The following is a 15,156-nucleotide window of genomic DNA, read 5'->3' on the forward strand; positions in this document are numbered from 1 at the left end:
GTATATATACAGACGGATGTTGAGAATTCCATGGATACAAAAAGTTACCAATGGTGAGGTACTTCGGCTTATGAGTAAAAAAAAGAATTACTCAGCACAATCAAAGAGAAAAAATACAATATCTGGGTCATGTGTTGAGAGGTGAAAGATATGAATTACTACAAATCATATAGGAAGGTAAAGTGCAGGACAAAAGATCAGTTGGAAGACGCCAGAACTCGTGGCTAAAAGACCCGAAGAGATAGTTTGACCGCTCATCCACAGAAATCTTTCGTGCAGCAGTTTTCAAAGCAGCTACAATTGTCATTTGGATCGCCAACCTTCGAAAGGAGACAGCGCAATAAAAAGAAGATGGGGAGTTTTAGGGGAACGTTCGGGGTAGTGGTGGCAAACTTGTTTTGCATCTTTTTAGGGATCTCAAAATTGATATTATTAGGAATCTTCAGCTTGTTCGTATGATGTTTAGAGGTGCAGTGGCATTTTAATCTCCGACGACTGGAGTATATTAAATAATATATTTTTAATGTACCTCGTTATTAACTGAATGACTAGAGCGGAATGAACCGAAAAGTGTTGAAAATACATGGCCGTCAATATAAAATATGTTTATGTCTATCTCATTTAAAAACATAATATTAAATTCAATGTTAAATCGTTTGTTAATGTTACCTATCACGCACAGATATTATTAGTTACACTATACATTAAAATGTGGTTATCTCGAAACAATTCACAAATTTGTTTAAGTGTATGATAAGATGATATCAAAAGTATAATTTAGTATATATAATATATTATTTTAACTAAAAATTAAAGTAAGTTGATAATCACAACACGATGTTATCATATTGTTTTGTTTACTTTTTGCTTGCCCTACCCATTGTTGCTTATCTCTACGTAAAATGGGTGTACGGGTACTGGGACAGAAAAGGCGTATATACCGTAGAACCAGTTTTTCCAGTCGGCAGCTTCCAAGATGTACAAAAGGGTAAAATATCAAGCTTTGATTTTTACAAGAAATTCTACTCAGACATAAAAAAGAAAGGATTGAAATATGGAGGACTCTACCAGCTGCTACAACCTACATGGATACCTGTTGATTTGGAATTAATAAAGAATGTAATGTCAAAGGACTTTGGACATTTTACTGACCATGGTCTGTACCTTAATACAAAGGTAGATCCTATTAGTGGAAGCTTGTTTATGTTAGAAGGAGAAAAATGGAGGAATCACAGAGCCAAGCTGACTCCTACTTTTACCTCAGGTAATTATTTGTACACTTGTTTCTAATTTACAATTAGTCTTATTTTTACATATGATTTTTTATGTAAATGATCAGCCTACAACTTTACCAATGGCCGTTTATACAGGGTGCGCCATTAGTGTGAGAAAGTTCAATTACTCTTTTGTTGTAACAGATAAGAAAAAAATATTTAGGTAAAGGTTGGAGCACAGATTATGTTTTGAAAATATTTTCAGATATGTAGGGCTCCTCATATTGACATAGTAGAAAAAACTTTTTATTTATTTTAATAGAACGCCCTGTATTTTTTTACATTTTTTACTTCTCTCGATGTTGTCATTTTTTTAATACATGGTTTTACAATGTTATACTTAAATGAGGTAGTTTAAAAAATACTTACGTTTTTTTTATTAATTTCGTATCAATTTTAACACTCTGTAGAATTAAAAAGATTTGACATAAAAAAGTCTGTTTATGTTCAATCAAATGATTTCTAATATAGTCTACTATTTTCTAAAATTAAAATAGTCAAATGTTTAATTTTGATATGCAGGATTGGTCGAAACTTGGAATAAATATTTTCTAGGGTTTGTTAAATGGAATGCCCTATATTTTAGTAATGAAATCATATCATATGCTACTTTATTACTTTTTAAGGGGTCCCTGTACCTAATTTGTAAGGTATTTGTGATTCTTTGCTCCAAACAATAATTCCAACAATAATAAAAAAAAAATTTAATTATGTTTAGGTTAATTTATAATACTACTACTACTATCGGTGCACAGCGTTCTCTGACGCCTTCCGACTCCTAACCGCCATTCTTCTCTATTTAACCATAGGCCTGGAGGGATTTCTCTTTCCTCCAGTTCTTTTTCAATTCCCTCTCTCCAGCTTCTTCTCGGCCTTCCACTTTTTCTTCTTCCTTGTGGCGTCCACGTCAAAATCTATTTCGGAATCTTGTCATCTGGCATTCTCTGTACATGGCCGTACCATATTAACTGTTTTGTTTTTATGTCATCAACTATTGTATGCTTGACTCCCATCATTTCTCATATTCTCTCATTTGGTATCCGATCTTTTCTTGATTTGCCTGCTGCTCTTCTCCAGAAGTCCATTTCTGTTGCTAGTAACAGTTTCTCTGTTCTTTGTTTCATTGGCCAAACTTCACTGCCATATGTGATTACACTTTTAAGTATGGTGTTGTATATGAGTTGTTTGTTCGCTTTAGATATTGTTTGGTCCCACATAATGCCGTTCATCATGGATATGGTTTTTCTCCCTGTATGTTTCTGTCTTTTATAGCAGCATCGAGTGTTCCATCTTGAGTTATCTTCATACCCAGGTACTTGTATTCATCAAAGTGTCTAATTTCTACCCCATCGTCTAATATAATGGACTGCTTTGTCCCTCCAATACACATGGTTTCAGTTTTCTTACTGTTGACTTCGAGACCCCATTTGTTATATTCTTCTATTAGCTTCCGAGTCATGTAACTCAAGTAGTCATGATCCTGAGCAATCAGTATTTGGTCATCAGCGAAACATAAGGTGTACAGTGTAGTATCGTCGTTAAGAGGGATTCCCATGCCATTACATTTTCTTTTCCACAGCTTGAGTGCTTGTTCCAGATAAATTTTGAAATAGGCAGGCGAAATACAGCAACCCTGCTTTACTCCTTTCGTGACCTTAAATCCCTCAGATATCCTTCATCCAGTTTTAATTTTTGCAGTCGTTTCATTATACAGACTTTGGATTGCTCTGGTTAATTTATAATAAATGTGATTTTTGAAAAAGCTGGTAGGTCCTTATCATCCTTCACTCTGTTCATTATGCTGTATTACGGTATGTTTTAAAAAAATCATGGATAATTTTCCTTATTCCAGATTTTGTACCGGTTTCAGTTTGCCTCGCTGGACCTCTTCGCATATGTCATAAATTTTGCGAAAAGTCATACCGAACATTTTCGAAACTTTTTTCACAGTAATAGTCAAGCTGTCACCATTATTTTTTAAGTTCAGATGATACTTTAACACATTTAACACCACACGTTTTACTTGTTCACCCATACCCGTTCAGTCATACCCTGTTTGAAATTCACGACAGATACTAGCAACAGCTCCATGATGTAGGTACTTTCATCTGCTTGTAAATAGAACTGAGCTTTTATAGTTTTCACTAACAAGTTTTTGGTCTAATGGCCAGTAACCAAATCGACACAGCTGGCTATGACTTTGACACTAAACTTGGTTAAAAGTTTGACATTAACCTAGTTTTATAGTTCCTGTTGATTTGTTACTATTACTAACACGGATTTTTATTTTGTTAAAATTGTTGAATTGATTTTATAGCCTTTTTCCAACTTCTTTTTTCTTCTGTTGCTTGTATACTTCTCTTAAAAAGGGTAAAGCTGGAACTTGATAATACGACATTAGGACTATTTACATCCACATTCACTTTTCAAAAAAACATGTCTTCTAACTTTTATATTTTTAAAAAATATATAATTATACAAAAATATAGTAATTGGCGTTGAAAGTTAATTTCTTCCAAACTCATAAATTTTTTTCTGGTTTTTAATCGATAACATCAATATTGATGGAAAAGTACCTATAGTCCCTCCGCTAAAAATTTGTCACAACTCAAAAAACGTTTTTTTTTAATTAATGTCAAAGATTTTAGTTCCGTTGAACATCTATTTGTTAGTTTCATGAGTAAATGCAAGCTGATTTGTTCTATATATGTTAGTATGTCTGTTTCTATTGATGTTTTTTGCTTTATTTCGTCATTACTTCTTCTATCCATTATTGTTGCTCTGCAGCATCTTCGCAGGCATTCCATCTCTGTTGCTACTATCTTACTGCTGGTTTTCTTGTGTATGATCCAATTTTCAGCCCCATAAGTCATAATACTTCGCACTAATGTTTTATAAATCTGTGTTTTTGTCTTCATATTTGGGTGTATATCCCACCACACTGAGTTAAGTTGTCGGATTGCTGTTCTTGTTTGTCCTAATCTTTGTGTAATTTCTTTATCTGTTATTGCCTTTCTCGTGTAAACCCCAAGTATTTGAATTTATCCTTTCCTTGAATTGTTACGTTGTCATCAATCTGTAGATCTTCTATGACTTCTTAACTTGTAGATAGGTACTCTGTTTTCGCGAGGTTAATATCTAGGCCAGCCTTGATATATTTTTCTTGTAGTTTCTTCATCATGTAGCTCAGGTAGTCTTAAACTGGAATATATTAGCTCAGTATTATTGGTACATTATTTTTCTCATATAATTCAATTTTTGCAGTATCTAGTGAAAAAATAGAAACATGACAATATTGTGACACTTTTTTAGAATAAGATATTATCATTTTAAAAATCACGTTGTTAGAGTATAATAATACAAACACAAAGAAAAACAGAAAAAACTTTTGTCTTTATTATTACAAAGAGTTATAGAATGCTGAATAATAACTAATTCTTTACTAAATCCATCTTTTTTCTTATTTTCTTTAATGCTAACTACACTTTCGTAGGCCTGTTATAGGGTACCTGGAATGGTATTGTTTTTTCTTCGGCAGATATTTACTTGCTTGAACTCTTCATCTTTATACGAGGTTTTATAATAGAGGGTGGTAAGATTTTTTTGATTTAACTTAAAAACCTTTCCTTCAGTAATCTTCTAAGATTTGATGTCTATCATCCTTGTATCGTCACACAATTTTTAAGGGAATAAAAATCCAAATAACCAAATTCATTTACATGGTAGGGTTCTTTCTTTTTTTTTGCCAAACTAATGATTTGTGCGTATTCACTTGGAACATAGATCAGATCAGATTTAAACTTTTCTTTATAGACTTCTCGATACTTGAATTAACAGAATGGCATTCATTCTGTTTATGTCCACTTATTAAATATTTATGGGTTATTGCATATATTTTAGGGTATTTACCCAGAGCATAAATATACATAACAATTATCTGAAAAGAAAACGAAGTCAAGTCCAGCTTCATTATTAGAAGTAATCAGTTTTTTTTTTCTACGAAATTAAGTACACATGAGCCTATTTTACACCTCACCCATTTCCATGCCCTTCATGCTACAAGTAGCATTCCGTTGAATCAGTTTTCAAATCAGACACCATGAAGTTGTAGCATAGAAGGTGAATTTATCTTCGATTTATCAATCGACCTGTACAATCAACCTGTTCTTCCAAATGTAATACATACTTGTATTCCAATATTTCCTTAGCATCTTCTATGGCATTTTCAAACGCATCATATAACTCACAGCGTTCTTTTCTGGATGCAAAAAAACTAATATTAAACCCTGTGTTAAAATTTTTTAAGAACATCGCAAAATTTGCTTACGGTAGATTGTTTTTCTGGTAATTTTGTTTATAGTCATTAAATATATCAGTATATTTTTGGGGAAAATTTAATAAACTAATCCCAGATTGGTTTTTTGTAGTATGTCTGCAGTAATTACCTTGAAACAATTTTTCTGTTTAACTTTAGACATTCATTAGATAAAATTCAAGGATTCACAGATTAAATTTTTTAATATTAGTAACCAACAACAATGTTATCTATAAGTATTTAAAGTATAGTTTCTCATTTGTCTTAGTTAATTATTAATTACTTACTGATTTCAATATATTAAAGAGTATATCAAGGTCAAATCTATTATGAAAACCGAAACTTTTTTTAAAATTTTTGTCATCTTCATCATTGGTTCTATGCCCTCATTCGAGCTCCTTACTAAACTTATGTCTCTATTCAGTCTTTCATCTACTATAGTAGAAACCAAAGTTAGAATGCAGTGTTGGTCTTACCGCAGGGTAAGAGGAAAATACTCTGGTTGAAATTCACGACAGATACTGGCAACAACTCCATGATGTAGGTACTTTCATCCGCTTGCGAAAATAAAATATAACTCAGCTTTCATAGTTTTTGCCAACAAGTTTTTGGTCTAATGGCCAGTACCCAAATCGAGATAGGCCAGTGTTATTTAGTACACGGGCGGGTAATTGCTGGAATGGCAATATAAGAGGTAGTAAGGTGGTAAATGGGGTTGGAAGGATTACTTGATGTACTATTTACATATAATAGAAGCAGAAAGAAGATTGGATACTTTTATTAATATATTTTTTGACGAATATTTAAATTTATTGTATTCAATACATTTATATTTTATTTAAACCTATCATTTAAAATTTTTAGGTAAAATGAAGATGATGTTTCACATCCTTGCCACCCAATCACAAGGCTTCGAAAAATTATTAGCACAAGAAGTAGCTAAGAAAGAACCAATCTTCATCAAGGAGCTACTTGCTAGATTTACCACTGATATTATTGGATCGGTAGCCTTTGGTATTGACTGTAAATGCATGATCGAGCCAGACAACGAATTCAGAATTCAAGGACAGAGGGCCTTCGGAATTAGACAGAAATATAAGCAAATACTGCGAAAGTACTGTTCAAATAAAATGCTAACACTTCTTCGTTATAAACAGACTGATGACGAGGTTGAGAGATTTTTCTCTAATCTTGTGAGGAGTACAATTGAATACAGGGAAAAGAATGGTATTTACAGAAAGGACTTTTTGCAGATGTTAATAGAACTTAAAAATACAGGTAAATATCGAAAAAATGTTTATATTTTGTTACTATTAAAAACTACTATTAAACAACTTAAGAATATTTGATAAATAAATAATTTATACACGGATCAATATACTAGAACTGTCCCAGAAAAGTATTTGAAGTTTGTAGATAACTTAGAGCCAACGCCCTCTATAGGGCACGATCGTAATTATACTCGATTAGGAAATGAATGGTAATACAGTTTCTATAGTAGAAGATTACAATGGTTTTATACGGGATGGTATATAACAGTTACTTCAAAAAGGAACAGATTGTCTCATTATGTATTTTAATGTGTTCTGACTTAATGATTTTTTTTAGGAACTGTAACAGATGACGAAGTAATGAAAAAATCCACTCATGGCAAACCTTTCCTCACGATTGAAGAAGTAACCGCTCACTCTCTGACCTTCTTCCTTGCTGGATTCGAAACTTCCTCTACCACAATGACTTTTGCCTTGGTAGAATTGGCCCAAAATCAAGATATTCAAGATAGATTAAGAGCTGAAATCTTGGAAGTTTTAGAGAAGTACGACGGTGAACTGACTTATGAAGCTCTAAAAGAGATGACATATTTGGAACAAACTGTTTTGGGTAAGTAAAAGTAATAAACTATGGTTTTAATAGTAAATGGTTTCACAATGTGACATATTAAATGTTTCACTTAGAGTAGTATTAACAGATCTTGCAAATTAAAAATATATTGTGTCTATAGAAAGTATAATGGTGATAAAGTTTTTGGCTATTGTATAATTTAGAAGAAGCCTTTAAAAGCGAAACTAGTGTGTTGAAATAAACTCAATAAACTAAATATATTGACTTTATAAAATATAATAAATTCGGAGCCAAAAAATAGTTGATATGATCACTGTTTAATCAACTTTCTGAAGGCATATTCATTGACCAAATCGCGAAGAGAGAGTATATTATAATCAATATATTGCAAAAGTGTTCCATTTATTTGTATTCCAATATTTTTTTTCTTTAGAAACCCTAAGAAAATACCCACCAATACCAATACTTCCAAGAATTTGTACACGAACCTACGAAGTAGATTCTAATTGCACGATTAACAAAGGCACAGCTGTACAAATACCAGTACAGGCCGTTCAACACGATCCAGAAATATATCCAGATCCTCTAAAATTCGATCCTGATCGATTTAGTAAAGAAAATTCCGTCGGTAGATCTAATTTCGCATTCCTATCATTTGGAGAAGGTCCTAGATTATGTATAGGTAAGTTGCTGTTACTCATTTGAACATTAGTTATTATATTATTGATTTTCACCGATTCATTATTCTTATTTTGACATGTTTATGATGAAATTACTTATACTGCAACCATATGTTGTAACGAATTATAGTTTGCCTACCTCAGGGTAAGAACATAGGGGTAGAAAATTGGGGAGAGAAACTATGGGGGCGAAGATAGGGCCAGCAAAACAATCGTTATATGTGCGAACGGCACTCAGGGGTTAGCTGGAGAGCTGGGGTCGTGGATAAGTTGAAATAAATGGGTCGGATTGGGGTATCTACACAATGAAATAAAAGAATATTTACACAAATCTCCTGGGCAACTGGGCAAATAAAACAACAAGGAAGGGCTTCTAGCAATTTAGAATAAGGGCGCCACTTTGAAGGATCCTAAACTTGCTGGAGAAAAGGGCTCTTCCTTCCTAAAAAGTAAACACACAAAAAAGGTTAGGAGGTTTTTCTAAACTAAAATAAACAAAATGGTTGGAGCAATAAATTAAATATTTATTTGTGTCTCTAACAAACAGTTATCAAAAATACAGATTGCACCAAAAATATACTATATAACATAATAACAAAATTAACAAAAACTTACGTGCTTATCTGTTTACAAAGGAGATTGCTACAAAAATCTTCGAAATGGTTCCTAAGTTATTTATTAATATGGCCAAATTAGATTATTAAAAATTAAGGATATCCCCGTTTATGAAAATATCTTAAAATTTAACCTTATATAAGAAATATCTTTTCTATACAAGCAAATTAAAATTGTTAAATATTACAATTTTTAAATTGTTATGAAAGCAATTATTACTTTAGCAAAAAAATGTCTGTCTTTACTTTAAAATTAATATGTTAAATAAAATCCACAAGGAAAATAATTCCTGTAGCTGGCTGTATACCACGTATAACAAAAGAGGTTAGTCTTTGTATGTGGGTATATTTTATTTTATAAAAACCCTTAAAAGGGCAACATTACAAGCACGAACGTTTTCGGAACAACTGTTCCATCATCAGGTTAAAATGCAGGTTAACATGCCTGAGCCACCAAAATATTTGGGTAAAAACCCTTTAAATTGAAAAATGTTACCGAAGAATGTACATGATGTTTATATTATTATATGATGTTTAATATTTTAATTAGATTTTACTTCAGGTAACATACACCCATGCTTAAGTATGGGTGTATGTTACCTGAAGTAAAATCTAATTAAAATATTAAACATCATATAATAATATAAACATCATGTACATTCTTCGGTAACATTTTTCAATTTAAAGGGTTTTTACCCAAATATTTTGGTGGCTCAGGCATGTTAACCTGCATTTTAACCTGATGATGGAACAGTTGTTCCGAAAACGTTCGTGCTTGTAATGTTGCCCTTTTAAGGGTTTTTATAAAATAAAATATACCCACATACAAAGACTAACCTCTTTTAATATGTTAAATGTTACCTTGATTCACTAACTTTGCCACTCAACTTTGAAAAACTTGCTATCTCTGGGATTGGAGCTGCAAGGACAAAACTCTCTACTGGGACAAAAAGGAAACCATTTCTCTACGCAGGAACGAAGATCTGACACAGATGGGGCTGGATCTAGCAGGCAAACGACAACAAAGCTGGTGGGACATCCTATATAATCATTTTCCAAAATTTCTTCAGTTCCGGTGTACTGCACAAATCTTATGATGATTACTTTGTTCTAAATTGCCATTATGCAAAGAGTATTATCACCTTAACCGGTCTTAAGATATTACACAAAAAAAAATTGAATCGACTTTCGATTCAAAATCTACTCTGAAATCTCTTGCTTGACTCCCTTGCGTTAGATTTTACAAATTCAACCAAAATAAATTTCCCTCGCGCCTCACAGCTAGTTTTTGTGGTCTATGAACCTAAACAAACAATCTACCCTTCTTGACCTCATTCTTAGCAACGAACCGACAAAAAAACATTGAAATATTCCCAGCTTTATTACGTTTTAGAAAAATTGAGTACCTGACTCGCAATATTTTGTCTAAGAATCTCTTTTCAACCGGAATATTTGGGGGCTTGAATGTAAACAAATCGTTGTTCAGCGACAAAAAAATCTTGAAATATTATAGTTAGAAATAACATGAACGAAATGGGAAATTTTGAATGTAAATAAAGAAAAAAACACTCCCAGTGCTAATACGTCTTTACTACGAGATAAACAATACGCCTTTTATTGATTATTTTAAACGTGGCAAACACACAAACAGGGGCGTCTTTAGAAATTTTTAACATATAAATATTTCGTAATTAAAAAAATTTAAAACGCTACAATGTCAAAATTTCATTTTATCAACTCTTAAGTAATTTTGAATACCATTAGATTGAAAAAGCAAGTTAACACAAGTACTTAAAACCTTTCTTGGTTACAACTTGAATGAGTTTCTTTCGACTAGTTCAACTGAACTCTTTTCTATCCTTCCCTTTTTTGTTTTTATGGATATATTTAAATTCTTCATGTTTGATATTTTGGTTCTCAACTCGGACATCGTTTTGAAAATCAAATATTCTTGCACCATGGTAAATGTGCCTTTAAAATATATATATGAAAAGAAAAATTTTTCTTCAGTGTCTTTGATACTAATTAATGATTTTTTTCATTTATAGGTATGAGATTTGGTAAAGTACAATCTAAGTGTGGTTTAGTAACACTTCTGAAGAATTACCGCATTACACTAAATGAAAAAACAGAAACTCCAATCAAGCTTGTCCCTTCATTCATCACAGGTGTTCAGGGAGGATTGTGGCTAAATTTGGAAAAATTGTAATAGTGCTCTTTTCATATGTTGTTTGTTTGTATTGTTCGAATATATGTTGTAATAATAGATAACTTATTAAATTAATGTTAAATAAAATATTAGTGTAACCATATTTGAACCAAACAACTGAACACGAGACATCTTCAACAGTGCTATTTGGACATACATCAGTACAAGTACTAATAGCGAACATACAGAAATACGAAAAAAAGTAATATATATAAAAATAACAGGGGGACGAAGTTTACATAAGGAATCAAATGAAAACGGGAAAAAGTTAATAGAATTTGCTAAAGAAACAAAATGAAGACAACTATAATACTATATATGGCACAAGTTTTGATGACAAAGATATTCATAAGGTAACATGGGTTTCTCCCGATGAAAAAATAAAAAATCAGATAGATCACGTCCTAATTGAAAGCAAACATGATAAGGCAATAATCGATTGCAGGAGTTACAAAGCGACAGATAGCAACAGTGACCATACAATATATACTAATAATAGCAATACTAAAACAAGAACTACCAATAACTCCTTAATCTGTTATAGATAGATTATAGATAGATTAAATTACCAATTAGAGCGCCTTCAAGAGAAGCAGGTTGTAAACAGACTAGGGGAAGAAATAAATAAAAAACTAGAGAGTCCAGTCAAACAGGATATAGAAGAAGAGTGGCATACCATACAGACAGCCATGTCGGAAGCAGCGGAAAAGTGTATAGGAAGAGAGCATATAAAAAGACGGCAAGACTGGTTCGATGAAGAATGTAGGAATGTTTTGGCAAGAAAAAGGGCCAAATTACAAAGAAATAAAGGAAATACCCAAAATGCAATCGAAAACTATGTGGCAAGAAGAAGAAATTGGAAAGAAAAAGAGAAGAATTTCAAAACTACAGATTTATGTGGATAACTAATTACCAAAATAAATTTTTGGTGAATTTTTGTAACAAAATTAAGAAAAACAAAATTATAGACAACAGAATAGAAATTAGTATTAACAAAACGCACATTATATTAGAAAACACAACCAAACAACACAAATATTTTAATATACAAATCATAAAACAACTGTTTCTATTTTTCTGCTTAACCAAGTTTACATTTTAAAGACAGGTTCGTTATCGACTACACAAAAAGCGGAAATTTTAGACGTCCAACCTTCAAAATAGTTGGAATGAATCACATAGGTACTTGGATTTCATTAGTTGTCAATAAAACAAATAGAAATCACTTATGTGATATTAGAAAGTAATTGGTCAAGTAAATAACCAACCAATTCCTATTTTCCTTCTGATTCATTTAAATAGGTGTATCATTTAATGAACTTGCTGACGCCTACATAAATCAGTTCCGAAGTCATTAAAAATATATATGAAAAAAACAAAATAAAATAATATTAACTCTTTATTAAGAAACACAAAAATATACGTATGTAATAATCATATACACATAGGTATACATACATTTTTGTTAGTAGTTTTGTAATTTTTTTGGTGGCCGAAGCCGCTTTTCAACTTTTTTTGTAATTTTTTTTGAGAGATGTTTGAAAAGTAATATGCGGCTTTCGTACCGGGAGATCCTGCCTTGATAATATATTTATCCTACGACAAATAATTGAAAAGCGTGTCGAAAGAAGTAGAGAGACCCATTTGGTATTTATAGACCTTGAGAAAGCATATGATAGTGTCCCGTTAAAGAAAATGTTTGAGGTCCTCAAAAGGTCCGGATTGGATTCGACGTATATCCGAGCGATATATAAATTGTACGAAAATGCAGTTAGTTGTGTAAAAATTGGAACCAGAACCTCAAATGAATTTAAAGTCACTAAAGGCCTAAAGCAAGGATGCTGTTTGTCACCGACACTCTTTAAAATATACGTCCAAGAAGCATTGAGGAATTGGAGAAATAAATGTAGATTTATGGGCATCGAAGTGGGACAAGAAACTGTGTATACATTGTTGTTTGCAGATGATCAGGTGGTGGTTGCAACCGATGAGGAAGATATAAATTATATGAATCGAAAATTATTTGAGGAAAATGCCAAATGGGGGCTTACTGTAAACATAAGCAAAACAGAATATTTAAAAATTGGAGGAAATACCACAGATCTGAGGCTTGAAAACGCAGTCATAAAAGGCTGCAACCAGTATAAATATCTAGGAAGCATCATATCAGCAGATGGCAGAGTTAAGATAGATGTACAAAACCGAATAACCCAAGGGAAAAAATGCATCCGAATACTGAATTCATTACTGTGGTCTAATAAAATAAAGATGCATACCAAACTTCGCGTATACAGAGCAATTGTAGAACCATAGTTACCACATATGGTGCCGAATGTTGGACGATGACAAAGAATAAACGCGATAAAGTAGACGTTGTGGAAATGGATTATCTTAGAAGGTCATGTCGAGTATCGAGAATGGAAAGAATCAGGAATGAGGAAATATGAAACCGTACAGGAATTAGAGATATTCTTTCAGATAGAATACAAGGAAGGCAATTACAATGGTATGGTCACGTGATGAGAATGGAGGAGGAGCGGTGGCCAAAGAAAGCCTTAATGTATGTTCCGCCAGAAAGAAGGAAAAGGGGAAGACCACCAAATTCCTGGAGAAGAGAAATTACAAAAACAATGCAATCTAGAGGCTTAGAAGAGGGAGATTGGAGAGATAGGAAAAGATGGAGGCTGAAATGCGGGAAGCGGCAATCGCCGTAGGACCCCCGTTATATGATGATGATGAAAAGTAATATCATTAGTCATTATTAAAATTGCCAGTGCTATGTGAGGGGTTGTCTTCTGTTGATAGAGCTACGGTTTTCTAGACTTTATATGTTGGCCAAGATTTGCTGTTTTGGTCTTTTGTGCTTCCATCGATGGAACGCATCATATATTATTATCTCTCGCAGTATCGGGCTTAGGTGGTTCTCTAGCTCAGCAAACATATCGAGGTATATTTACCGCTTCTCTGATTCTGGTATTATGTGCTATTTGTATCCTTTTTTTGTTTGATTTACTTATGTGTCCCCATGCGAGAGGTGCCTATGGTATTATTGAAAGTATGATGCTGTTAATCAGTCTTATTTTCGTTTTTAGTCTTAAATTTGCTTTTTCTACTTATGAGTCCTTTTATTGCCGCTCTGGCTCTGGTTGTTTTTTGGATGATTTGGTCCACATGTTGCTTAACCTAAACGAAAATTATTCATACACTTTGTAATCAGATGGTAAACTTAAAGCTACAATAAAAGTATTAATACCTATATTTTTAAATAAATAAGTCAATTCTCCTTAAATAAATAATTTTATTATATTTTTATTTCACAAAATAAAGCTACTTACAAACAGGTGTAAAATAATTAGTTCATTAAATGTATTTAAAATAAATTAACCTCTTCCTTTCTAAAATGATAATGAACATTTATCAATGTTGGCAGGTTTTTTACAACGTACAAAAATATAGTGTCAATAAAAGTTAAATACAGAGTTATTGTCAGAATTAACGCATACGCAAAAACACAGAAACAGTAATTTTTTTATTGCGCATCTAATTTTTTTTATTTTGTATTTGACGAAGTTATGACGTCATCAAATTATACAATCATCGACGTAAATTGGATGCCCAACAAGAAAATTATAATTGAGAGTGTTTATTTTATGATAACAGGTAACAATTGGAACAAAAGTTTTAAGAATATATAACACATATTTATAAGAGGAGTTAAAATATAAGAGGTGTTTAAATAAAAAAGAAACTTGTGTAAAAAAATGGCAAATTAGCGTAAATAAGACCAATTTAAGAAATTTAATGTAAACTACATAATGAAACGAAGTGAATGACCTCCAGTTACACTCAATGGTAAGCAATTAAGTAAGGCAAACGACACAAAATAATTAGGTATCCATCTTGACAAACGACTAACCTGGTAGAAGCAGATCTTTACCAAAAGAAAACAACTGGACATTAAATTTAGACATACATATGTACTGATTGATTGGTCGAAACTCTAAATTAACGTTGAACAACAAACTGTTTATATAAAGTATGATGCAAATGTATGGATTAAAATTCAATATATTTTAGAAAAAGACGACTTTAAAAAAAAATATTAAAACATGTCAATTTTAATTTTTGAATGGCCATCAACTGCTATATATGTGTTGGACATTATGTCATCAGTGTCGGCGTAATGACGCAATCGACGATTTTTTTAAATACTAACCGAGGT

General features: G+C 32.2%; 1 protein-coding gene across 1 annotated transcript; it reads left to right on the top strand.

Annotated features, from left to right (window-relative positions):
* The first annotated feature begins 778 nt into the window (after nucleotides 1-778).
* Nucleotides 779-11,037, top strand: LOC140447253 (cytochrome P450 6a2-like). Its single transcript, XM_072539806.1, has 5 exons — nucleotides 779-1,264; nucleotides 6,454-6,867; nucleotides 7,198-7,470; nucleotides 7,865-8,113; nucleotides 10,774-11,037. Exons 1-5 carry the CDS (start codon nucleotides 838-840, stop codon nucleotides 10,932-10,934), a joined length of 1,524 nt encoding a protein of 507 aa, XP_072395907.1. The 5' UTR covers nucleotides 779-837; the 3' UTR covers nucleotides 10,935-11,037.
* The last annotated feature ends 4,119 nt before the right edge of the window (nucleotides 11,038-15,156 follow it).

Source organism: Diabrotica undecimpunctata, chromosome 8 (assembly GCF_040954645.1).
Source record: "Diabrotica undecimpunctata isolate CICGRU chromosome 8, icDiaUnde3, whole genome shotgun sequence".
Classification (NCBI taxonomy): domain Eukaryota; kingdom Metazoa; phylum Arthropoda; class Insecta; order Coleoptera; family Chrysomelidae; genus Diabrotica; species Diabrotica undecimpunctata.

Bases quoted from the DNA above. Each gene is read 5' to 3' on its own strand.
- LOC140447253 (XM_072539806.1), top strand. From the start codon at position 838: ATGTTATCATATTGTTTTGTTTACTTTTTGCTTGCCCTACCCATTGTT. The intron at 1,265-6,453 runs GTAATTATTTGT...TAAAATTTTTAG, and splicing joins GACTCCTACTTTTACCTCAG to GTAAAATGAAGATGATGTTT. The intron at 8,114-10,773 runs GTAAGTTGCTGT...TTTCATTTATAG, and splicing joins AGGTCCTAGATTATGTATAG to GTATGAGATTTGGTAAAGTA.